Source organism: Schistocerca piceifrons, chromosome 3 (genome assembly GCF_021461385.2).
Source record: "Schistocerca piceifrons isolate TAMUIC-IGC-003096 chromosome 3, iqSchPice1.1, whole genome shotgun sequence".
Lineage (NCBI taxonomy): Eukaryota > Metazoa > Arthropoda > Insecta > Orthoptera > Acrididae > Schistocerca > Schistocerca piceifrons.
In genome coordinates, this window is record NC_060140.1 from 435,581,734 (window position 1) to 435,607,239 (window position 25,506).

General features: G+C 39.0%; 1 protein-coding gene across 1 annotated transcript in view; it reads left to right on the forward strand.

Moving 5' to 3' along the window:
• The window catches only part of LOC124789320 (chitobiosyldiphosphodolichol beta-mannosyltransferase), an 86,428-nt gene that overhangs the window by 53,872 nt on the left and 7,050 nt on the right, over nucleotides 1–25,506 (forward strand). The window contains exon 4 of the mRNA XM_047256635.1: nucleotides 5,168–5,341. Coding sequence (XP_047112591.1) covers nucleotides 5,168–5,341 — 174 coding nt within the window. The remainder of the gene's footprint in view (nucleotides 1–5,167; nucleotides 5,342–25,506) is intronic.

Here is a 25,506-nt window from a genome sequence, read left to right on the forward strand (position 1 = left end):
TGGCCATGCTGGGATATACAAGGAAGGCATTCCTCTAAGACTCAAAATACTGTCACACCTACATGCCAGTTAACAAAATATCTGAAACACATTTTCAGTGAATATGTGGGGAACTGAAAACATCACATTTGTAACTCCACGCACTTTGTACACTGCCTTAGTCAGTTGTGGCACTGGGCAGTGAACGTTGTGGTCAGTTTCAATGTGATTTCCCTCTTTCCTGCATTATGAGAGTCCCTATTTCTGAATACTTGGAATTAATCATGGAAAAGTTCGACAATTGTTTCACTGTCGCTGAATTCTTTAAGCGCTCTCATAAAAACTTATTTCCTGTTTGCTGGAAAACATAATGAACAAACTGGTCCCATGGCACTGGGTTGTCTATTATCACCTTTTGAGGCTAACCAGTGCGTGGGAGACTTTAAAAGCAAAGTCTCTAGAATCCACAAGGTTCAAGCCATTGTGTGACTACGTAGATTTTCCCGGCATATTAAGTGCTCATATTCTTGTCAAGTCTGCTGCCAGATCATACAGTTGTGCAGACACAATATTTTCACAGTCCATCTTGGTGCCACCTTCAGGTGAGAATGCTGTTTGATAATTGGATTTTCCCAGAACTGATTCATACAAACTATGGCGGCCCTTTTTTATGCTGTGGAAGACAAGCAGCACGTGTTGTAGTAACCATCGCTGCTCCCCCCTTACACATGCGAAAGTACAACATCTCAAAAGTGAAGGCTGACAGAAATATGAATCACTTTTGAGTACTACTGTCATTAAATTGTACCATCTGAGCCGGCTACCATAGTTTTTTAATGTAGCTAAAACAATGCTCCAAACCTTATTTAAAGGGTAACTCTTGTCTCTGTTTATAATGTTGTCTGCCAGTCTTATTTCGATTCCTTTGCAGCAGTAGTTACACCTACAAATAGTGTTCTAAAGTAATGGGCACACAGATCGACAAATTGAGTGGCCATTGCAGACAGAATCGACAATTTATTATTATTTAGCGTATGGCTAACACAGACATACCATGAAATTAAATTACATATACATATACACATATTGACACACAAGAAACTTAAGTTTGTCTTTACAACTGAATATCCAGTCCTTCAATCCAGCGCACTGCATCTGGAGTTGCTAGCAGGAAGTCCTCGTTGGCGCCATGAAAGGCTCGAATCCTGCATTCACTGGCAATGTGGTGAACAGTCTGGTATGGAGCCCCGCAGTCACAGCCTGGATCAGGCAGCTTCTTCCACTTAAAGAGAGCATCCCTGCATCGGCCATGGCCGGTACGGATTCTGTTGAGAGTAGTCCAGGTCTTGCGTAGTAGGTCGAATCTAATTGGAAGTTTAGCACCTGAGAAGATGTTATGCAGGTGCACATCTGTCACTCCTTCCCACCGACCTTTCCCTTCTTCAAGAGGTATGAAATCCTTAGCAACCATGTCAGCAGCATCGCACAGAGTTGGATGGCATGATTTCAGTCTCTTGCGATTTAAAAGTGGCAGGTTGCTATGCACGGGTAGGTTAGCATTCCTGGAGATCTTGTGGAATTCTCTCATAAGGGCAGTACATCTGCGTAGATCAGGAGGCATTATACCGGTTAACAGTGGAAGCCAATAAACTGGAGTAGATCTGATTGCGCCAGATATTATGCGCATTGTCATATTTAGCTGGTTATCAACAAGCCTTGTATGATGACTGTTCATCCAAACAGGTGCACACTACTCAGCACTTGAGTACACCAAGCCCAGAGCTGAAGATCTCCAGGCAGTTCCACATAGCTTATGGAGGATGTTGTTTCGAGTCCTCAACTTTTGAGCTAAGTTAAGAAGGTGGTGTTTGAAGCATAGTGTACGATCCAGGATGACACCAAGATATTTTGGGTTCCAATTATGACGAAGAATTCTGTCTCTGAAACCTACTCCCAGTTTTACGTTCGCCAACCGGTTATTTAGTTGGAAGCAACACACTTCTGTTTTACTCACACTGGGTTGGAGTCTCCAGATTCTGAAATAATTATCTAATGCAGACAGGTCATTGGCTAGAATCTTTTCTGTTGTCTTCATTTCCTGGTGTTTTATGGCTAGAGCCAGGTCATCGGCATAGCAGTATTTTCTGGACGAAGTGTCAGGTAGATCAGATAGATAAAGGTTGAACAATAAGGGTGAGAGAACTGATCCTTGAGGCAATCCGTTGTTCAACTTCCTCTCCTTACTTATGTTGCTTCCAGTGATTACCTGGAACTTCCGATCACTTAGCATGCTGTTAATCAGTCGAGCCATTGTTCTGCAGGGTATGATGCGGAGAAATTTGTAGATAAGGCCTTCCCTCCACACAGTGTCGAAGGCGGCAGTTAGATCGACAAATGCCACAGATGTTTTCTGCTTCATTTGGTATCCTGACTCTATGAAGGATGTGAGAGAGAATACTTGGTCGCAGCAGCTGCGCCCTGGTCTGAAGCCTGCCTGATCAACTGGAATGTTCTCTAGCGCTACTTATTCTGTTATATATGAGCCTTTCAAAAAGCTTGTAGCAGCAGCAAAGTAGGGCAATGGGGCGATAGTTTTCTACCTTGTTGATGGGTTTGCCAGGTTTCAGAATAGATATTATCTTCGCCTTTTTAAACTCCAATGGAAGTTGACCAGTCAGCAGGATGTCAGTGAAGAATTCTGCCAGCCATTTCCTAGCTTTTCCTCCCATATGGATCAGGAATTCTGGATGGATACCATTGAATCCAGACGCCTTCAGAGGTTTGAGGTCCTTCAGTCCAGGGTCAATGTCTGAAACTGTGAAGGGATGGATATACTCAGATGAGGGAGGTGCCTTGTTTTTCAGGTCACGAAGCTGTCGTCTGATATGAGAATCGGCAATGACTCTGGATGAGGTAGGGAGTGATAAAAGAAAGAGAAGCCAAGAATTGCTTATCGCCGTACACTGGCCCAATCTCTGGAAAAAGAAACATCGCACTCAAGTCAAGTTACAAGGGTGGGTTGAAAAGTTGTCAGAATGGAATAGAAAAAAAGTACTTCATCAGTGAAACTTTTTTTATTTTTCAATGTAGTCTCCTTGTAGATTAATGCACTTGGTCCAACAATGTTCCTGTGCCTTGATCCCATCTCGAAAATGAGTTTTCTCCAAGCCTGCATAATAGTTGTGAACTTTGGCTATCAATTCTCCATTTGAAGTGAATCTTTGTCCACCAAGAAAAATTTTCAGTTTTGGGAAGAGATGAAAGTCTGATGGAGTCATATCAGGTAAATAAGGTGGGTGTGGCAACAATTCATACTTTAGTACTTGTAATTTTGCCATGGCGACGGCACGTGTGCAGGTGCACATTGTCTTGATGGAAGATGACTTTCTTCCTTGTTAAAACTGGCCTTTTTTCGCGTATCTTTTGTTGCAATTTGTCCTGGAGGTTAGCATAGTATTCTCCAGTAATTGTTTGCCCAGTGGGGAGATAATGTACAAAAAGAATCCCCTTCGCATCCCAGAACACTGATGCCATGACTTTTCCTGCTGAAGGAATTGTCTTTGCTTTCTTTGGTGGTGAAATCAGCATGTTCTCACTGCTTTGACTGTTGTTTTGTCTCTGGGGTATAGTAGTGCACCCAGGTTACATCTGTGGTCACAAACCAGTGTAAAATAATATTGTCCGTTTCTCCTAAAACGGGCCAAACATTGTTCTGATATGTCCATTTTCAAGCGTTTTTGATTCAGTGCCAAGAGCCACGGCACCCATGTTGCAGATAAGTTCTTCATTTCTAATTCTCCAGTTAAAATGTGATATACCCTTTCAAAAGAAATCTGGCAAGTGTGAGCAATTGCACGCACTTTCCATCAGTGGTCCTCCATGACCATTTTGTGCACTTTTGCAATGATTTCTGGATTAGTGACACATCTTGGCCAACCACTGCATGGATCATCATCTAAGCTCTCCTGACCAGATTTAAATTCATTTGTCCACTTGGCAACAGTTGAATATGAAGGAGCAGAGTCCCCCAATGTATTCTGGAAATCAGCATGAATGTAATTTGCTTTCATACCTTTCTTTACGAAGCACTTAATCACTGCTCGAATCTCAATTTTTTCCATCTTTGCAAATCACTAAGGAAGAACAACAACAGAGCCACGTCACTGCCACAGCTCTCTTCCAAGGGCACTGACATGGCACGTGTTTACAGGCAACAGTCTAATGAATATCACATGAACAACTCGTTGCGCTTGCACTGACCTCTCGTGGTGATTCTGAGAACCTTTCAAACCACCCTTGTATTTTCTTCCCATCAACAAAGACCTTTTTTTGTAATGTTCAAGGGGGTATATGCCTCCAAAAACCTGGCTGTGTAGCTTCCATACAAATGTAGAAAGCCTTGCATGGTGCAGACGATTAGAACAGTCGGGAAGATGTGCAAGGAATATTAGCAACACAACTGACAAAAACAACCAAGCAAGTCAGATCTCAAATATAATCACGAAATGTATTTTGACAAGACCAATGCTGTGGTGCAGATGCTAAGATTTTGGGACAGTGTGATTAAAAAGCCCATTGACATGAAGATGTCAGAAGGCCCAATAAACTGGGATGAAGGATACAATGTGAACAAAGCTTGAGGTTTGGCACTCAGTTTATTAAAATCTTGCTGTATACCTCATCCACCACAGATGGGAAATGCTGAAGGAATGTTTGTTTCACAGAGCTGGTTGGAGTCCAGGTAGCAAGTGCACATTACGGCACAGCTTGTAGCACCTGTAAATGACTAGATTGGTCTTGATCTCTGAAATATTGCGCATAAAATGAAATAAAAAATGCGGCTGAACACCAGATAGCACGCCATTAATTAATCACATCAAGAAAAACTGGGAGATGACGGGAAAGAAAATGTAGAAATATGAAAAACCCTATCTTCTGATTCAATCTTTACTCTCAAAATATGCCAGTCAGTAAAGAAATCTTTTGTGCCGATTGAGAATCTACTTTTTCTTTACTGTGCAAGTGGAAAAGGTGTATTGGGATTTGTTGTTTGTTTTAGTAGATCATAAACAAATTAATTGTGATTCCGTAGTTATGGCTTTCACATGTAAGTAATAAATTATTTAAAATAATGGCTTTCATATGTGAATAATAAAATACTTAAAATAAGAGTTAATTTTATTTGCAGAATACGAAGATGCACGAAATCTGGAGACAGCATCTTATCCTTACTTAGTGTGTGCAGTCACAGGAAAAGGGCCACTTAAAGATTACTATAAAACAATAATTGCTGATAAACAGTGGAAGAATGTAAAAATTATCACACCATGGCTGCAGCCTGAAGACTATCCTACACTGCTTGGTATGTATAATAAAAAATGTACAAATAACACATTTTTGGACTAAGAAATACTTAACGTGCAATAGGTATATTGTATCTTGTTATGTGTAATTTTTTCTCATGGATCAAGTAGCTGTGTCTCAATAGATATAGTAGCAGTGACTGAATGAATATGAAACTGCTAATTGCAACAGATGTCGTGTACACTGTGGTGCAGAAAAACACAAAAATTTGAAATAATTAGAAAAGATGAAAGAACTTTGCAAAACTTTATTTGAGGTTCATAATATGTTGTACGGGACTGCTTATTTCTTTATACACATTCGGTGTAATTGCTATAGGTTTTTATGGTGTAATGTCTTGAGCGGAACTAGGTTTCTTGGAAATGTGTGTGGAGTCTTGGAGCCAGAAATACTGCCAGTAAGTCGACATAACTCTCAGACCTCACAGGAACAGCAGTGTCTCAGTCCAGGAAATGGCACTGCACACCATGTGTAATGGGTGCTGGTGAGGCTGAGCAGGTATTCCTTGAGCCCAGTACATTTTTGCTTATTCACATAACCACTTAAGTGAAAATGCGCTTCATCAGACATCCAAAGATTTTGAATGGAGTTTGCATCAGATGACAGCAAATTTATTTGTTTTCACCTGATAATAGTCAGTCAAAATACTGGGTCTTCAAGGTGTTTTGTGTTTTTGCCTAACAATGTTGAATAATATCACTCACCAAGGCGGGCTGGTTTATCTGATTTTAGTGGCAACTAACTTAATCACATGACTAGGTACAGCCATGTTCCAATTCAAAGTAATGTATCTTGTTTTCTCATAGTGCGAGTGTGAAAAGTGATTGTGGACATTTTTCTGAAGCCACACTAACTTGCTGTTAATGTAATTAATTTTACTGATAGTGTGAACAGAGAAGGCAATGGAATGTGCAAGCAAATGTTAAGTAAGTCTGTGGTGTGCACATTATAGAAGGGGGGGCACAATGTTGAGCAGAGGAAGATGCAAGTATCCGCCCCAAAGCAGAATAAATAAAAAGCCTACAGTAAATATTTTATGATAATATAGACAAGTGGGTTATTAGACAGCAATTTCTTCAATATTAGGGAAAATACAAGGAAATACTATCTTTGCAACAACTTCAGAGCTTTAATCACATAGAACAGGACTTCCAGGCTAACAAAGAAATTCTGAGAAAAACTGTTCCATTTTCAGTGGGGGTTTGACTCTAATAGGTGGCTGAATTGACAAGTCATTATGTGTGGAAAAGAGAACATATATGTGGCAGTGCAACAAAAACAAGTGAGATGGAAAGAAAATAAGAGTACTGTTTATTATTTCAAAAGTAATTGCCTTAACTGTTATACATTTATTCCACTGTGAGACAAGAGAGTCTGTTGCCTACTGAACAGTGATTGTCCACAAGTGTGCACCTCTTTGTCTGAAGCAATTCAAAGGCCATGAATGTCTTTCTTCAGGACTGAAAATTATGAAAATTGTATAAGGAGAGATCAGGACTGTATGGAGGATGTATAAGGGCTTCCCAGTGAGACATGTGCAGCTCACTTGAAATTCCCACATGTTGCCAAAGTTGTTTGTTATGCTGCATTAGTTTTATTAGGAAGCCTTTCATATTCTCCATAGAGTCCCCATTTTCCCCCATATGATTTCAATATTTTTCGAGTCCTGAAGAAAGATATTAGTGACAGTCGATTTACTTTGTACAAAGAGGTGCACAACAGAGTACAATCTTTTTTCCTTAGGCAGTTGCAAACATTTTTCCATGAAGGCATGAAGGCAGTGGGATAAATGCATTAACACTTATGGTGATTAGTTTTGAAATCATAAACAGTTTACTTAGATTTTTTCCCCATCTCTTTCGTTTTCACTTGGCTGCCCTTTATACTAGCAAAAAGAGCATACTACATTAGGTATTTTATGAAAAATGAAGCTTCAGAATTACAGTGGCAAGGAGTTTATTTAGGTGAATCATGGACTTGTACTCACTACACTGCGAATAAATATTGCTGAGTGACAGTATGTGAAGAGTATTCTCAAACATCAGTGACACAAAATGTAGCGATTGCAGAGTTTTGTTTTGTATTCAGTTCACCTCTGTGACAATAACAGGAGAACTTTGGACTATCATATATAAATGAACAGAAAAAATTAAAAATACATAGTGACAAGGAAAGCATAACCTGTACTATTAATTGAGGATTACCGGCCTTCTCATGTTTATTGCTCTGACAAATTCTTGCAAGAATTGGTTAGGAATCTTGCAAAGCAAGCTCCATAACCGTAATACATTAAGCTCCTCACTTTGTGATTCCAAAAATTAATGGCTTATGAGAGGACATGATAAAGCGTGCATTCATGTGATGTTTTCACTAATTTTTGTGCAGCCTTTCCACTGTAGTAAAATTTCAGGTGGCTACCAGCAATTGAACACTGGCCCTCTTCGTTACTAGCCAAAAACAGTAACCACAAGACTAAGTGGTCAGTTTGCTTTTGCTGCTGTGATGTTGGGACATTAGAAGACTTTGTAAACTGTGTATCACACAAAAAATGTGTGGTGAGAGAGACTGTGATGGATGAAGACACTGAAAATATAATGAAATCAGTCGACATAGATCTGAACAAGAATTCGGCATTGTCATTTGTGGCTGAAACAGCAGATAATGACTCAATAGACACAGTTGTGTAACACAACAATATCGCTGGAGAATGTAATTTTACAGATACTGACAGTGAAACATTGTTAGGAGACAAGACGAGATATACTGTACACTGTGTCAGTGTTCTTGCTACTAATAGTCACTTCAGTCAGTGCCACTTGCAGACGTGTTTCTTGTGACAGTGCTCCATTTGTAAGAGTACCAGAGGGTATGCTGTAAAGGTGTGTCCTGATGCCTCTTTCCTAATGCACATTCACAGATGCATGGCAGTGAAAACACATGCACAAAAATTAGCGAAAGCATCACATGAATGCATGCTTTATCGTGTCCTCTCATTGCTTCATTGCAAGAGCAGTCTGCTATGCATCCTCTTCTTCGCTCGGGAGTTTGTGCTGCATTTATTGAGATGAAAAGATGACCAAAAAAGAGAACCCAAAGACACTTGGGGGGAAGAAGTGTCTAAATAACTGAGGTACGGAAAATACAAAGCAACGACGACGCTTTGTTCACAAATTTCAGTTCACAATGAGATTTTAGATTTTCTGCTTGAGAAACTACAGTGGTAAGGCTGGCAATAAAATGTCTTTTGCTGGTAACCAGCAACTTATATACTAATAATTTTGCAATTAAAAACAAAGCATTTCAGTGATTATTTATGAAACTGAGAAATACTCAACGAAGGTTCTTAGTTGTTAAGTGAAAGTTAATTCCCTTTTGATACATGATTTGTATTTTATTATGTAACAAAGCTCTTAACACAACTTTAATAATAAAAGATTACTTTAGATAAACATCATCAGACTCGATAAATTCAGAAATGTCACAGACTCCAGAATCCACTAAAATGGAAGTTGCATTTTCTAAGTTCTAAATTTTTTGCACCGTAAGTCTCCATTTTAATTTCTTGTAGTTTGTTGATGAAGTGTGCATACCCCACCTTTTCTTTTTTACAGATGTCAGGTTCCTCAATTGTTGTGTTATTAAGCTGCCATAGCATGAATATTTGTCCGCAGTCTTCACAAACACTTTTCACAAATTTGTAGGCTGCTGCTTCTCTGCTTTTCTACTTTGAAAAGTATCAAATTCTTTACAATAATATGATTGACACGTTTTTCCTAATATCTGACACTCACATGTCACATCTCAAATTTTTATTCAAATAATACTCAGAAGTGGTATTCCACATGACTTCATTGTCTGTAATCCCCTATAAATTTCAACAGGCATTTAAATCATCTTAAGGCGTAACTTCAATATACTACACAGTGAAACATACATGGAACCCAATTACCTGTCATCTGCTAAACAGCGCAAGAGATTACCACCTAACCCAGCAAGCATTGTGCAGTTATGCATGGCTTCCATTACGAGGAAGTTCTGCATGCGTAGTTGTGCTGGTGGAAATCTTAAGTGCATGTGCAAAACTGAGCAGAAAAAAAGGCACCTTTACTGCCTCCCCTCCCTGCTTCTAGGGCATAAACATGACAGTGCTGCCACCCTGGCCAGGTAACCAATTCACTTTATTCAGTAATAACGAAGACTACCATGAGTGTGTGTGTAAGTGTGAAAAACAAAAAAGAACAACATAAGTGTTATTCATTAGAGAAAGACAAGTGTTCCTTGTGGTTATTTCCCCGCAATTCATCTTTGAACCATCACCCACATTCCGATAAAGGCATGTAAGCCATTTGATAATGAGTAAATAATTTCGAAACCTGCAACAGTGCTTTTCTTAATACAGTAAACCAACTAAAAGTGACTGGATGCTGCTTTACACTGCCAGCATTGTACATCATACACAGCCACATAGTGTCATTACACATATACGGTTGCATTCAATTGCATAATTTTATGCAACTCAGGATGGACAATACTTGCCATGTAATGAGCCAATGTCACGTGTTGTTTTTGCGGCACAGACTAAAGTGCAACCAGGAGTTGTTGAACATATCAAAAGTGATAACAAGCATTTGTTAGTCAGTGTTATTGGTTCAGTGGAAGGACAGTGCATCTTTATATGTACCAACCTACAGAGCTGATGGAGTGGATCTTTTCAACAGGGAGAAGGCAGGAGTTACTACTAATGAAAATACTAGGTCTCAAATCTTGGAGTATTTAATGTATTCATGCCCCCATCATTTTGTAAACTTTATTATAGAAAAGAGAAATCCATTTTTTGAAAAGTCAGTTGAAATCTTCTCATGATCACTACTTTGGATCTATGATGACTGTTTTCTTACATTATGTCTCTTCAAGTCTCTTATAAAGAAGTCACTAGGTGATTCTCTGCAGACAACACATTGTATTTACAAAGTAAATACCATTGTTAATGAAGTGTAGCTGAAAGTCTCCTTGTGCTTAAAAACAAATTATTCCATAAGCAATAAATTCCTTCCAAAAGATGTAGATTTGGAATAAAATTGTGAAAACCATTACATTGTACAAGAAGCTTTTTTGCAAATTTTTACTAGTATGATGTGAAAGCTCAAAGTCAAAAATAACAGAAATACTGTCTAATGACAAAGGGGAGAGGGAGAATGGTGTACGCACCATCTCATTGTCACTTTCTAAGTTACGATCTTCAATTTTAAAGGAGGACAAAAGCAACTGAGCCCCACTTCAAAACACACAACACAAAAGAAAACTTTAAGCTGCTGAATGTGATAAATGGAAAGTTACGAAGGTAATCTAATGTGTCAAAGCTTTAATTTCTTTTCGTTCATTTCTTTGTGATGTTTTTATATATTACATCACATCATTATTCAGATGACCATTTCTGGGCAGATTCCTATGTTTTCTAAGTTGTTGAATGATAATGAAATCTTAGCTAAGGAACCGCATAAAGCAATTAATAATTTTTGTATGTGGTGGTATTTTTGGGCAGAGCTGGACGTTTGGACATGTTCTCTATTACATACAATTGATTTCCTATTTGTGTCAAAACTGAAGAGATGTAATCATCAAATAGCAACATAAATAAATATTTTTAACTTCACCAGTGCTGTTCCAATGTCCAGATAAAAAAAAAAAAATTAAGGGCTGGCTGATTCCTGCTATAGAGTTTTTTGCGCATGAAGCTGTGGTATGAGTTCCTCAGTACTGCAGTGAGTGAAGAGTCAAGAATGCTTACTCAGCAGGAACTTGATGTCGTCAATGGCCGTGGCTGTACCTGCTGGTAAACTTTTGAGCGAGGTAGTGAGTCCCACTCTGCCTACCTAGCTATGTCACAAGATGCTTCTACAGGTTGTTTCACAACCTTGTACCAGCCATTCTGCGGCACTGCTTTAAATCAGTGGCGATACAATATGCAGATACATCCATGCAGTATTTATTTTTAGATGGATAAGTTAACTGTGCACAGAATATAAAAGCTGATTGTTTTCTTCTGAAATACAATGTTATCAAGTAAATTATATTAACATAGGAATGGAAGTCATAAGTTGGGAGTCATTTATCTACTACAAATGTAGAACAAAATGAATGTTCATCTAATAACTGCTCTTAAACTGATGTGTGTATTCCAATGTTATTTTCAGTGCCTTGTAGTGCAATTATTCTACACAATTCAAGTCCTATTCTTACATTGTGTTCCCATCAAGAGGTAGAAGCTTTCTTTGATGGGCTGCATTGAAAGGCAATAGTTATTATTATATGAGGAGTGTTCAAAATGTAATGAAGAAAGAATTAGTAATTTCTCATGTTGCATTTAGTCCATCTTGCATGGCATGTTTGGCATTGTGTTGATAAATATATCAGAAAATTATGTGTAGAATGTTATCCATATCAACTATCTAGTCTGTTGTCAGCTGTCAAAAAGGTTACATGTGTTTTGGTAGCACCGTTGATTATTTGTCATAGAAATGGATCAGAAAATTTGTATTAAATTTTGCTGTAACAGGGTGTATACGACTTGGGACACCGGGAGATCCGGGATTTTTTTCATCCGGGAGAAAACTGGGAAAAACCCGGGAATTTTTCATTGTTTTAGTTTTCTTATAAATTTTTGTAATTTTGACTGGTAAGAACCGATACTCCAATAAAGGATATTTACTGTATCCTGCTACTGCAGAATAATACTTCAATAATAAAATATAAACGGGAGAAAAAACGAAAATAACTTAAATTGCAAAGGAAATGTGCCATATACAGCAACGACACACAGTGCTCATGCAAGCGTCTGCCAACAGCAAAATGTGTCAGAGGTTTTAGGAAGACTATGGAGTGCTTCATAACAACAAATTGCCTCTGATGAGCGTGAAGTCACAACCGTTTACATTAACCCTGAACTACTATCGACCGTCTCTCAGACCGCTACTAATTTTTGTGTCTAGATATTTCTCACATTCCTGTAAAGCCAAATGGACTCTGCCGTGTACCTTCCTATTGGCTGTCAAGCTACACGTGCCAGCATTCTTGCATTGTTGCTGCTCGTTGTTTCGTAATTACTAGCCTTGAGAGGTCTCGCAGATGTACCATAGTGTTTGCGTGCCGCGTTTTTGTTGCATGCTACTGTTTCTCCATGGCGGGGAAAGCTGGGCCTTCTATGCAATGTGTGTTATGTGAGACAGATGTGGATGTTCAGGATCACCCCATTGAATCTTCAGATTAAGACTTTGATGACAGTGATAATGACCCTGATTTTGAGATATTTCGTGATCATGACGCTAATTCAGAGCAGGAAACTGAAAGTGATGAAGATGTGACAGCTGATGACGATGGAGCTTACTTATTCGGTAAGAATAGATGGAGAAAAAAGCAGCCACCTGCTAACGTAAGAACCAAGCAACACAACATCGTCTTGCAGCTTCCTGGACTGTGACAGATGGCGAAAAGTCTTGGAGAAAACCCTGCTGTTTTGGAGGTATGGAAACTGTTCTTTACACCTGACATTCTAGACGAAATCATTCGATGGACAAATCTGAAAATATCTAAGCTTAGAGCACAGTATTCTAACGATTGCTTATCCTATTTACAAGATGTTGATGTCATTGAATTGAGGGATCTAATTTGTCTATTAGTGTTTTCAGCCATTTTCAAGTCGGGGAACCTGTCTGTTTACAGCTTGTTTGCAGCCGATAGAACAGGCAGATATGTTTACAGATGCACTGTTAGCAAAGAAAGATTTCTGTTTTTATTGTCTGCATTACGATTTGACAATCCTGATGATCAGGTGGAAAGAAAGAAAATAGACAAAGCAGCAGCAATTTCACAAATCTTTTTGCGTTTCATCGAAAACAGTCAACTTTGCTACTCTGTAGGTGCAACAGTTTGTCGATGAAATGCTTGTTCCTTTTCGTGGAAGGTGTGGGTTTAGAATGTACATGCCAAACAAACCGGCAAAGTATGGCCTGAAAGTTCAGTGTTTGACTGACGCTTGTCAAATTACTTGTACAATGCATACATATATTCTGGAAAAGGCAGCGACGGTCACACCCTTCATAGCCATGAGAAAGGTCACAGTGTTCCCACACAGGCTGTTCTTCGATTGGTGAAACCCATTGAAAACACAAGGAGAAATGTTACAGGCGACAACCTGTACTCATCAGTAGAACTAGTCAATGAACTTTCAAAAAAAGGTCTCACATACATTGGTACGCTGAGAAAGAACAAAAAGGAGAGCCCACAGAACTTCTCACCTAATAAGAAACGTGGTGTGAAGACATCTGTTTACGGTTTTACAGAAGACACGACTCTGGTTTCCTTCATGCCCAAGAAGTCCAAAGCTGCAATACTGATTTCTTCTATGCATCATTCAGTAAAAAATGATCCTGAATCAGGAAAACCTGAGATCATCCTGTTTTATAACACAACAAAAGGTGGTGTGGACTGTCTCGACCAGTGGTGTGCAGTTTATTCGTCAAGCCGCCAGACAAAATTAGTAGTTGTTGCTTGCCATGTAAATTGTTATGTGGTACATCAAGCTTATCCAAAGGCAGAGGTAATGACAAAATTGAGCTTCATGAAGACTCTAGCAAGAGACCTAGTTGAACCTCATATGAAGCGTAGAATTTCTATTGGGCGCTTGCCACAAGAGTTAAGTGACACCATCAGAAGTATACTTCACTTACAAGATGAGCCTCAGACACTGAAAGAAGGATTCGAAAATAGAAAAACGTGTGCTTTTTGCCCTCCTCATCGATGTCAACAGTGTGGTGTTCCTATTTGTTTGGAGTGTTCCAGGAAGGTCTGCGTGAAGTGTTCACAGGTGGAAATTGACTAAAGTATGATTCAGTGACTCATGAGAACAAGTATTTAGTTTTTACTTGTAATATTAGAAGTAAAATGTGGCAAAGTTTCTCCATTCGTAGACTTATGGACTGAAGTATTCGCTCTACATTGCAAAGATGAGTCATAAACTGAAAGCTGACTTCACACACAATTTATCGTAAGTTATGTTGGATTTTTCCACCTAGTTATATTGCCAATTTGTAATATAATCCCTCTGATGAAAATCTGTGTGTGAGTAGAGAGCTAACTATTTGCTGTTATTTTCGTAACTCCTAAAATAAAAATATACTCCAGATTTTGCTTTGTTTTAATTGTCGAAATGTTTAAAATACTGCATTGTTTAAAAAAAAAAATCAAATTTCTACAAAGGCCACCTCTAAGAAGTGTAATGAATGACAGGAACTCAAGAAACTATATATCTTCTGCAAAATTCTGGTTTGATATACAAAATAGAAAAATGGAGTCTGTGAGACCTCTCCATAGTAATTGTGTTCCTAGTAGTTAAGGGTTAAATTCGTTTTAGCAGTTATGAGCGGGCTCATGCACATGTACAGTTGAGTCGTGTTTGAATAGTAGATTCTCCTGCTTCTGGCTATAGGCATGTGTCTGTTGGCTGTGCAAGCAGTTGCAGCAAGCAGCTAGTTGCTACTGGGAAAAGGGGGTGACAAATTCTTATTCTTGAGGAAAAAAAAACTTGTTTCACAAAGCGCCTAGCATCCGGCGCACGTTGGTCTCTCGATTATTCATATGATTTTGAAACGCATCCCTGTTGGTTTTTGAACACATTTTAAGTTGATTTCTGAATGGATCATAAGTTATTTTTGAATGCGCGCATAGTGTACATGATGTGTCTGTCAGGAGAATACTCGTCGCATCTAGAAATAAACTTTCTGCAGACAGAAGGGGACGAGGCTATACGAGCTGAGCGGAATAAAGCCGAACGGATGAATGCCAATCTGATTATGTGGTTGATTGGGTTTGTGAATGATCAACCTTGTTATAGTTACTAGCGAAATCCATAGATTCAGACTACTAGAATGGAAATAAACGACTAACATAGGAATAACAGGTGAGAAAGATTACGTTTTATCTTTTCAGTGTACCCAAGAAAATGAAATTTTGACAGAAAATATTTGGCCAGATCGCTACACTAGTAAGGACCAGTTGTACAGACTCCAGCTAGCAGCTGCTTAAGTTCTATTCTGGAAGTACCACGGAAAACGTCTTGTACGAACACGTAATAACGCCTAACCGGAGAATAATAGCAGGATAGCTAAACCTGTGATTCCGGCAAGGTTAGTGAAGTTAATCGGTGAACAAATTTTGACAATGGCAGGAATAGCTACAGAATTGGTGACGATTGCTTTTTGATCTTATGCTTGAGAAACTGGTGCGCATGAATGAAATGTGAAACTATTTCCTAACATAAAGCTTTTTGCTTGTAGTAGGCATAATAGTCATTGGATATTGGTACTTAGTGAATTATATTCTTTTGTGTTATAAAAATGACCATTTGCGCCAAAACGGTCTCGTTTATTTGGTGTGTGTTACAAAATTTCTGCAATATTAGAAAGGCCTATTTTGTTTTATCTAGCAGACAGTGACAAAATAGACGTAATGAGATCGAGAAACCACACCAGTCATGGGTAATATTTATATTAACAGCTTTTTCAGTATTAGATAACGACATTTCGATTTTTCATGTAGCAAAACATTTGATGAACTTTGATGAGGTACCGTAATAGATTCTTTCGCAGAAAGGAAAGCATGCCATGTAAAGCTGTAGCAAGATTAGAGAGAAAAAATGCTAGGATCTAAGGACTGAAGAAATGTGTACTTTCTTGCTTGTCTTTTGTCTTTATTGGTTTTATGTATCCTATATTTAATTTTGTTGCACAAAACAGCAAGGGGCAGGATGTCAAACCTGGTGACTGGGAGCACGAGAGGCACCACAGGATATTTTAATTTCCACTGTCCTGAATATAGTTTGATGGCATCCAGTACAAAATATACACGTTTCAATTCCACAGAATGAAATACAGTGACGTGCGATAGAAGAATGCTGTATGAAGAGGCGTGGCACTGCACTTTGGCACAATTAAGACCAAATAACATGTTATATTTCCTCAAACCCATATGTTTTATGTTTCAGACTTTTCAGAAAGATGTACGCTACAAGATGAACATATTTTTGAAAATTCGATTTTTTTAGTATTGACCTGGTTACCAAATATCGCAGATCCAGGGCTGATTTGCAGAGCAGTCTGAGTTATAGTGGATAGTCTCCACGTGACCCGTTTTTACATTTAGTAATTTTGCTGTCTCCCTTTCGTTTACTCTCACGTAAAATGAAAACAAAACGGATATCTGTGGCTGGGAGCTATCAAGTGAATTAAAATACATTCACATAACTATGGAAGGCTAAAATATGTTATTAGTTTCAGATTTTATTTTATTTCCACCTTTCTGACAGTTAAGCATTAATCGCCTTGCAGAACAATGAAGTTATTTTTGTCTGTTTGCTAAACAAATTTAACTTTTATTAACCTTTTCCGCAGAGCCTGTCAATGTATTTGAAATGAAATGTTTAATTCCACAGTACTGGCTAGTTTCAACTGTTCGCTGCATTTCCAGTGCACATTTTCGTCTTCTAGCACGTATGGCATTATGCCATAATAAAGAACCAAACATGATATAATACAGTACCGGTGCTCCAAGAAAATTTACATCCCGAAAACCACACTGAAAAGCTGAATATCAGGGGGAGGTCTACTTCATTGGGAATCTGGACATACGAATGTGCACTGGAAATGCAGTATGGAATTTAAATGTGCACATCTTAGTATGGTTCACAAAATTCCGATGCTCTTGGAGTATCCTCTGATGTCTTGTTTCTTGTATGACATAAAGTATGATCTTTCAATGTTTTACACGTACGTACTTATGGACTTCCTATGTCATGGTAGCTGCGCAAGAGCGGTGTCACCTGTTATCTGTGCTCTCTGGCAACTGCTGAAACAAACCTATTTCTAACAGGTTGCGGGAAAATATTGCGAATGGTGGTTTGAAAAGCGTTACTTTCAAAGTAAATATCCTTTTACTATAAGTTGAACTATTTGCGAGAATGTACCATGAATTTCTTAATCACAGAGCGTTTGACTCTGATGTAAAAATGGACTCTTTGATGACGAGCCATTTAGAAGAATTTCGAACCCTGAAGATCACACATTTCTATCATTATTAAAAATTTTACTGGCACATTTGTGTGACATATCTTAAAGTGTAACACGTGCAAAAAAGATCAACATTATATGCGAAAGCTTAGCTTCCCTTGCAGCTTATTAACCTTAGAGACCAATATTATATGTGAAAGCTTTTCTTTTCTTGTAGCAATACTATGTATATTAATTCAAACTCTTAACTTTCCCTGTTTGTGTGTTCGTGCTACTTAACAGTGATGTTGCTGTTGCCTGACTACATCACGTGTCCTATGCTCTGACTATCCGCTGTCATCGGCTGGCGAGATCACGTGACATGAGCTATGACTGGCTTACAAAAGCACATCGCACTCTCCATTTCAATGATTCAGAGAGCAACATGCAGTGTGTGGTGGAATTCCAATGTATACTTTCGTAATACGAAAATAAGCAGCGTACATGTTGCTGTACATCAAAGATATTTCCAAAATGTATCTTTTTCCCTGAGTTTTGTTTTCTAAAGTGCTGGGAAATTCTACGCCTGTGTATAAAACCATAACCATTCCAAGGATTGATAAGTTTGCAGTTCTGAGGGAAAATATACTGTCACTTAACACGGAAAAAGTGTGTTTTCACCCGGGCGAAAGTGTATTTTTAACCGGGAATATTTTTTCCTTGTCTGCATATAAACCCTGTGTAAGAGCAGAGAAATCTTAAATATTGCTTTTGGTGAGTCTGCTATTAGTAAAAAAAAGGGTGTACGAGTGATATAAGTATTCTGAAGGTGATGAGCAACCTGGATGCCCCAGCACATCAATTGATGAAATTGCAGAAAAGGTGAAAGAAATGAATACAGGTGTGAGCGAGCGCTGAATCACAATCGAAGCTGCTTTTGATGCTGGGATAACAGTTGGATCATGCCACGGGCAGACGTTCTGGGTAAATTTGTTTCACAGGTTTGATTTCGAACAAAAGTATCAGCAAATGCAAACCGGTCAGAAGTCGCTACATAAACCCAGAAACAATGCCAAACTTCTTAAAACAACCATATGATGTTGAAACTAAAAGACTCAATCATCCCAGTGGAAGCATTCTGGATTATCAAGACCTAAAAACGATTGACAAGTGCGGTCAAATGTGAAGGTTATGTGCACTGTGTTCTTTGATTTTAACAGTATAGTGCACCGTGTTCTCTTGCCACAAGCTGACACAATCAATAAAGAGTACTAGCTAAAATTTCAATGCTGTTTGTGTGAAGCAGTTACGTGTGAATTTGTGGCATAACAATTGACAGTTTTTGTACCACGATAAAACACTTACCACATTGTGTTGTGTGTTGGTGAATTTTTGGCCAAAAATAATTCTGTAATGATGCCCTAGCCTGCATATTCATGCCATGTCCTATGTTCCAGAAAATAAAGAAAACAAATACATTTTATTTTCCTTTTACACTGATTTGTTTTTGTTTTGATTACAAAGATGAACGGAACAGGTTTTGCTCAGTAAGACCAAATCAAATAAATAACACACAAATAATTTATGCAGCTGTTAACGAAGTTTAATAATTTTTTTTATTAGATGTCTCTTACAGTATCTTATCAAAAGTATCCAGATACCCCTGTGTAATGTGGAATTGATCACTCGATGTAATAAGAGGCAGACCCATCAGTACAAGAGGAGGCAGGGACTAGTGTCGTGGCAGTAGGATAATGGTAACAGCAGAATGGGAGAGCATGGTGAATTTGAACATGGACTAGTCACTGGAAGTCATCTGAGTAAGAAATCCATTGTGGACATTTAAATCCTTCCAAAGCCACCAAAATGACATGTTAAAATGTAGTTGTGAAGTGGAAACATGAAGGAACAATCAGAGCTAGCCCTGACATACTGATGGGCAGGACCCTTGAGCACTGAGGAGAGTGGTTGTAAAAAATTGGATGGAGTTAGTGGAAGGAATTTCTCAACTTCCAAAATGCTACCCGAGTCCAGCTAGCACAATGCTGTGCACAAGGAGTTAAAAAGAATGGGGTACAATGGTTAAGCAGTTTGTCATAAGCCACTCATTTCCGTAGACAATGCTAAGCAAAGCTTGAGGTGCTGTCAAGAGTGATGCCACTGTGGACATTGTGGATGGCTGGACATTAGTGATTTAGAGTGATGAAGCACAGTGTGCATTGTGGCAGTCTAATGGAAGGGTTTGGGCTTAGCAAATTCCTGGAAATGTTACCTGCCATCTGTGAAATATGAGGGAGATGGTGTGGGTGTTGTCCCTTTATTCCAGTTAAGAGAACATAACAGGAGTGATGACCTCAAAAGTTAAGTCCCATAGTGCTCAGAGCCATTTTGAGATCACAACATGTAGAAGGATATGAACATATTTTACAATAGTGTGTACAATAGAGGAACAGTTTGGAGATTATTGTAGCAGCATGACAATGCGCCCTGTCATAATGCGACATCTGTAAGACAATAGTTTGTGTACGGTAACATTCCGGAAATGGTCTGGCCTGCCCAGATTCCCCACTTGAACCCAGTGGACCTTTGAGTGGAGTTAGAACATCAGCTTGGCTCTGGATCCAAGTCCCCAACATCACTACCTTTCAGTTTTGGCTCTTGAGGAGTAATGTACTGCTATTCCTGCACACCTCACTGAATGCAGAGTTCAAGCTGTTATAAAGAGACAGTGTGGACACGCCGCATATTAATGTCCACTAGTAGGGGTCCAGTTATTTTTGATCAAATAGTGTGTTTTTAACCCCTTACATAGAACTCCCTAGTTATCTTGTTTTTATTATTTTGACAGAAACTTAAAATTGTGAGTATATCCAAGTGCCTCGAGAAGGGACCTTCACGGAGAGGTGGGGGGGGGGGGGGGGGGGGGACCCCACTTATATTCATTTCAGCACTGATTGTTAAATGTTCGGCTGCTGGATAGCACTGGTACTACATTTGTAGCGTGGCTATCGTGTTTGCCACTAGATATTATATTTACTGTGTGCAGCTTGAGATACTGGACAACAAAATGTGCACTTTCAGTCTCTCTACTACACTGTGTGATCAAAAGTATCTGGACACTCCCAAAAACATACATTTTCCATATTAGGTGCACTGTGCTGCCACCTATTGCCAGGTAGACATCGTGAGAGAGCAGAATGGGGTGCTCCGCGGAACTCACAGACTTCAAATGTGGTCAGGTGATTGGGTGTCATTTGTGTCATATGTCTGCACGTGAGATTTCCACACTCCTAACATCCCTTGGACCACTGTTTCTGATGTGATAGTCAAGTGGAAACTTGAAGGGACACGTACAGCACAAAAGCGTACTGGCCGACCTTGTCTGTTGACTAGCAGAGACTGTCAGCACTTGAAGAGGGTTGTAATGTGTAATAGGCAGACATCTATCCAGACCATCACACAGGAATTCCAAAACTGCATCAGGATCCACTGCAAGCACTATGTAAGTTGCGCAGGAGGTTAGAAAACTTGGATTTCATGGTCAAGTGGCTGCTCATAAGCCACACATCACGCTGGTAAATGCCAAACGACACCTTGGTTGGTGCAAGGAGCGTAGACATTGGACGATTGAACAATGGAAAAACACTGTGTGGAGTGATGAATCACGATACACAATGTGGCGATCTGATGGCAGGATGTGGTTATGGCGAATGCCCGGTGAACGTCATCTGCCAGTGTGTGTAGCACCAACAGTAAAATTCGGAGGTGGTGGTGTTATGGTGTGGTTGTGTTTTTCATGGAGGGGGCCAGCACCCCTTGTTGTTTTGCATGGCACTATCACAGCACAGCCCTACATTGATGTTATAAGCACCCTCTTGCTTCCCACTGTTGAAGAGCAATTCAGGGATGGCGACTGCATCCTTCAACACGATCTAGCACCTGTTCATAATGCACAGCCTGTGCCGGAGTGGTTACAGGACAATCACATCCCTGTAATGGACTGGCGTGCACTGAGTCCTGACCTGCATCCTATAGAACACCTTTGGGATGTTTAGAATACCGACTTCGTGCCAGGCCTCACTGACTGACATCAATACCTCTCCTCAGTGCAGCACTCCGCGAAGAATGGGCTGCCATTCCTCAAGAAACTTTCCAGCACCTGACTGAACATATGCCTTTGAGAGTGGAAGCAGTCATCAATGTTAAGAGGAGGCCAACACCATATTGAATTCCAGCATTTACCAATGGAGGGCGCCACGAACTAGTAAGTCACTTTCCGCCGGGTGTCCAGATACTTTTGATCATATAGTGTATATTGATGTCCAGGCAGTGCTTTGAAAATGGATTACTATAGTCATCTTGAGTCTGACATTGAATTTAGCAGCTCAGATAGTGAAGAAGAATGTAATGTTACTTCATTAGACACTAAAGGTGACGATAGTTTGTGAGCTGAGCGACAACTGCTCGCCATTGCTACAAGATAAATAAATCCACTGTGTTCTAGCTAGCTCCTCCACGAACTGTTGTGAAATACATGGTTAGACTTCAGAGATACACAGAAGCTAAAAATTGACTTCAGGTTTCAGGATATTTTAGTCAGTCCAATGCAGGAGTATACTTGGGATTTTATTGTTGGTGCTTTTCAAAATTTTCTAACTTATAAAGACAGCTTTTAAGGCTAAAAATAATATGTCTGTATGTAATACTATTCATTATAGGATGTTTTTCATTAAAAAATAGTTGTTTTTGGAACACAATTTGAAAATGAAGTTCAGTAACTTTACATCAAACATACATCTGCAGTCCATAGATGTACAGTAATTCCAGTCAAAATTACAAAGACAAGTCAGTCCTTGTTTGGGTGTGCATAATAAGTTGGGGTGAAATCGAGAAACTTATGTTTCACTGAAGGAATAATTGACAAAATGAACTACTGATAAACTGAAGCAGACACACGCATGTATGAAAAAATTGGGTTTACTTTGGAAACTGACATTAAGAACCTTCTACCACATGTCTCGCACTGTTAATCATCCATCAGGACAGTGTACTAAACGTACTGTACACTCCAGTCTCTTGATTAATATTTGTTGAATTTTGTGGAACATCATAAACTCCTGCAGTAAAAGCAATCGCATTACAGTGTGTTCAAAAATGACACATACACTCTTTGAAACTAAGACAGTGAGAAACAGAGAGATGCTTTCATTTGTAGCAGGACTGGAAATAAACAGCATTATTGTTTGAAGAATGGAAGTGGGTGCTAAAGTATTACTGGAAAACGGAGACTGTGAGGATCAGCAACGTTGGAGAATTGAATCTGGAACATAACTACTTTCATAGTCCACAGCTGATAGAATCTGAGACAAGTTTGAAGTTGCTGGAATGGTGTATGTTGCGAAGGAATGTAGTGGAAGAAAGATGTTCAACAGTCAGTATAACAACTGTTCCCAGAATTTTGTGGACTCTTGAGGTGGAAGCTTTACATTCTGACATTTCTCCTTGCTCCGAATGAGAATGATCCTGATAGCCGAATTGAATTTTGTTGAAACACGTATGAAGAGAATGAATGTATATGATTTGTTTGGTCAAATGAAGGAACCTTTAAACTTAATGGAATAATCAATTGCCACAATTGCGCATTATACCCTACCAAAAACCCATTCATAGTCAAAGAAAGGAATGCTAATCTACTAGGAGTGTGCCATCGAGAGGGTTAATCTGGCTGTATTTCTTTGAAATGACTTTCACAAGTGACTATTACGTAGGAAAGTTGCACATGAGAACTCCATGTCTTAATGACATTTTTGTCAATGAAGACTATTGCTCTAATAGGATGGAGTGCCACCCCACTTTCAACTTTAAGCTCTCTAGACTTCTATCTTTGGAATGTTGTGAAGACCACAGTGTACAGAGCAAAACCACAAAGAATGGATGATTTACAAAAGCAAATTCAACAGGTTTGTGATGCTGCTTAGTTCCAAGCCATCGTTGATGATGCATAGCGGTGGAAGGTAGTGATTTTGAGCATTTACCACCTTATATAAACAATAACAAGAAATTTTCAATTTTATTAATTCAGGAGATACACAATTTCAAAGAATGTATTCATTGTTTTGGGGCACCTGTAATGAAACCACTTGCAGAAACCTGAGAAAATATTGGCAATGGTAACATAATCACATTTTTTCTAAAGAGTATTTATGTAGAAGAAACATCTGTTAATGATGGTGTTCAGTATGACACTATATGCACAAGTTTCCTATGCCTATTTTTTGTTTTATACAACTTCAAATTTTCAGTTTTTATATGATGGCAATAAGTCGTACCAGTACAACCTTCAACTTCAAATTGCCTTTGTGCTGCAACAGCTTTAAGTTTCCAGATACATTCAATCTATGTTAGCTTGAAGAATTTGAAAACTTCAGTAATTGCTAATATTTGTTACCCTTACAAAATGGATGACTACTTCAAAAGTTTTATTTATTAAGCACAGTGTGTTAATTTTAATTATTTAAGATGTATGTCTAAAATGTACATCTTCAACATATGACTCATCTTAATAGTGCTTCATGTCCTAAACAACTTCTAAAGCAGAACTAACTGTCTGAATGCAATTTACATGTAGCATACATAAAAATAGAGCAGAGAAAGCTGTTACATGTGTTTACTACAAAGAAAGCCAATTTAATACATATTTATTGAAATATTTATGACAACACAATGATGTGCTTTAACCCCTCACCTCCTTACACACACTAAAATCTCTTTCTGCCAGAAAACGAGTTACCAATAGACATTATTAGTCATAACTGCACTAAATTATAAGATGCAAAGAGGAAGCTCTACCAGTTGTTTTCTTACTGCCTTGAATTGTACCCACTGCATTAATTTTATGAAAATAATATACAAGGAACAAATACAAAATCACACATTATTTTTAGACATATGGACAATATTCCCAGACTCGTGCTTTCTTTGTTGCCATCACTATATATTGCACTGAGTTTGATGCATGCAGATTTTGCCTACTTGTGCTGAACAGACAGAGCTCACATGAAATTAATGAATTTTTCTTCTGTGTTGTTCTACTAGATTGCATGTATGATTTCACTGTCAGTAGGAGGCCGCACCCATTTATGACTGCCTATTTGTCCATTCCACAAGTCATCTGAGCCTACTGTCCTGTGACTCAGTTCAGGAGAATAGTGACACTAAAAGCATGCTTACATTACTGAGATTCTCATGAGACACACTTTACAAGATAAGCACTGAGAAGTTGAAGTTACACGAGACAAGCTCGTTCATTCCTAAGCTACACTGTGTTGCTATTGCCATCTTTAATGACGCAACACAACCACAAGTCCAATGCCGTTTGGCCACATCAGAGCCTCATGCCAGACGCCATGTGCCTGGCATCACAGTGAAACACCCGTCACGGAAGGGCTGAGTGTGCGGCGGTCAGCTTGTTAAAGGTTGATTGACATTTTTTAAACTTAGGCGCCTTGGCATGTGTGTATGGCTTTCACCTATCATCTGATGATGTACCTATGCACTATAAACAACAAATTAACTGTTGTTGTTGTGGTCCTCAGTCCTGAGACTGGTTTGATGCAGCTCTCCATGTTACTCTATCCTGTGCAAGCTTCTTCATCTCCCAGTACCTACTGCAGCCTACATCCTTCTGAATCTGCTTAGTGTATTCATCTCTTGGTCTCCCTCTATGATTTTTACCCTCCACGCTGCCCTCCAATACTAAACTGGTGATCCCTTGATGCCTCAGAATATGCCCTACCAACCGATCCCTTCTTCTAGTCAAGTTGTGCCACAAGCTCCTCTTCTCCCCAATTCTATTCAGTACCTCCTCATTAGTTATGTGATCTACCCAGCTAATCTTCAGCATTCTTCTGTAGCACCACATTTTGAAAGCTTCTATTCTCTTCTTGTCTAAACTATTTATCGTCCACGTTTCACTTCCATACATGGCTACACTCCATACAAATACTTTCAGAAACGACTTCCTGACACTTAAATCATTCTGCATTCAGTGAGGTGTGCAGGAATAGCAGTACATTACTCCTCAAGAGCCAAAACTGAAAGGTAGTGATGTTGGGGACTTGGATCC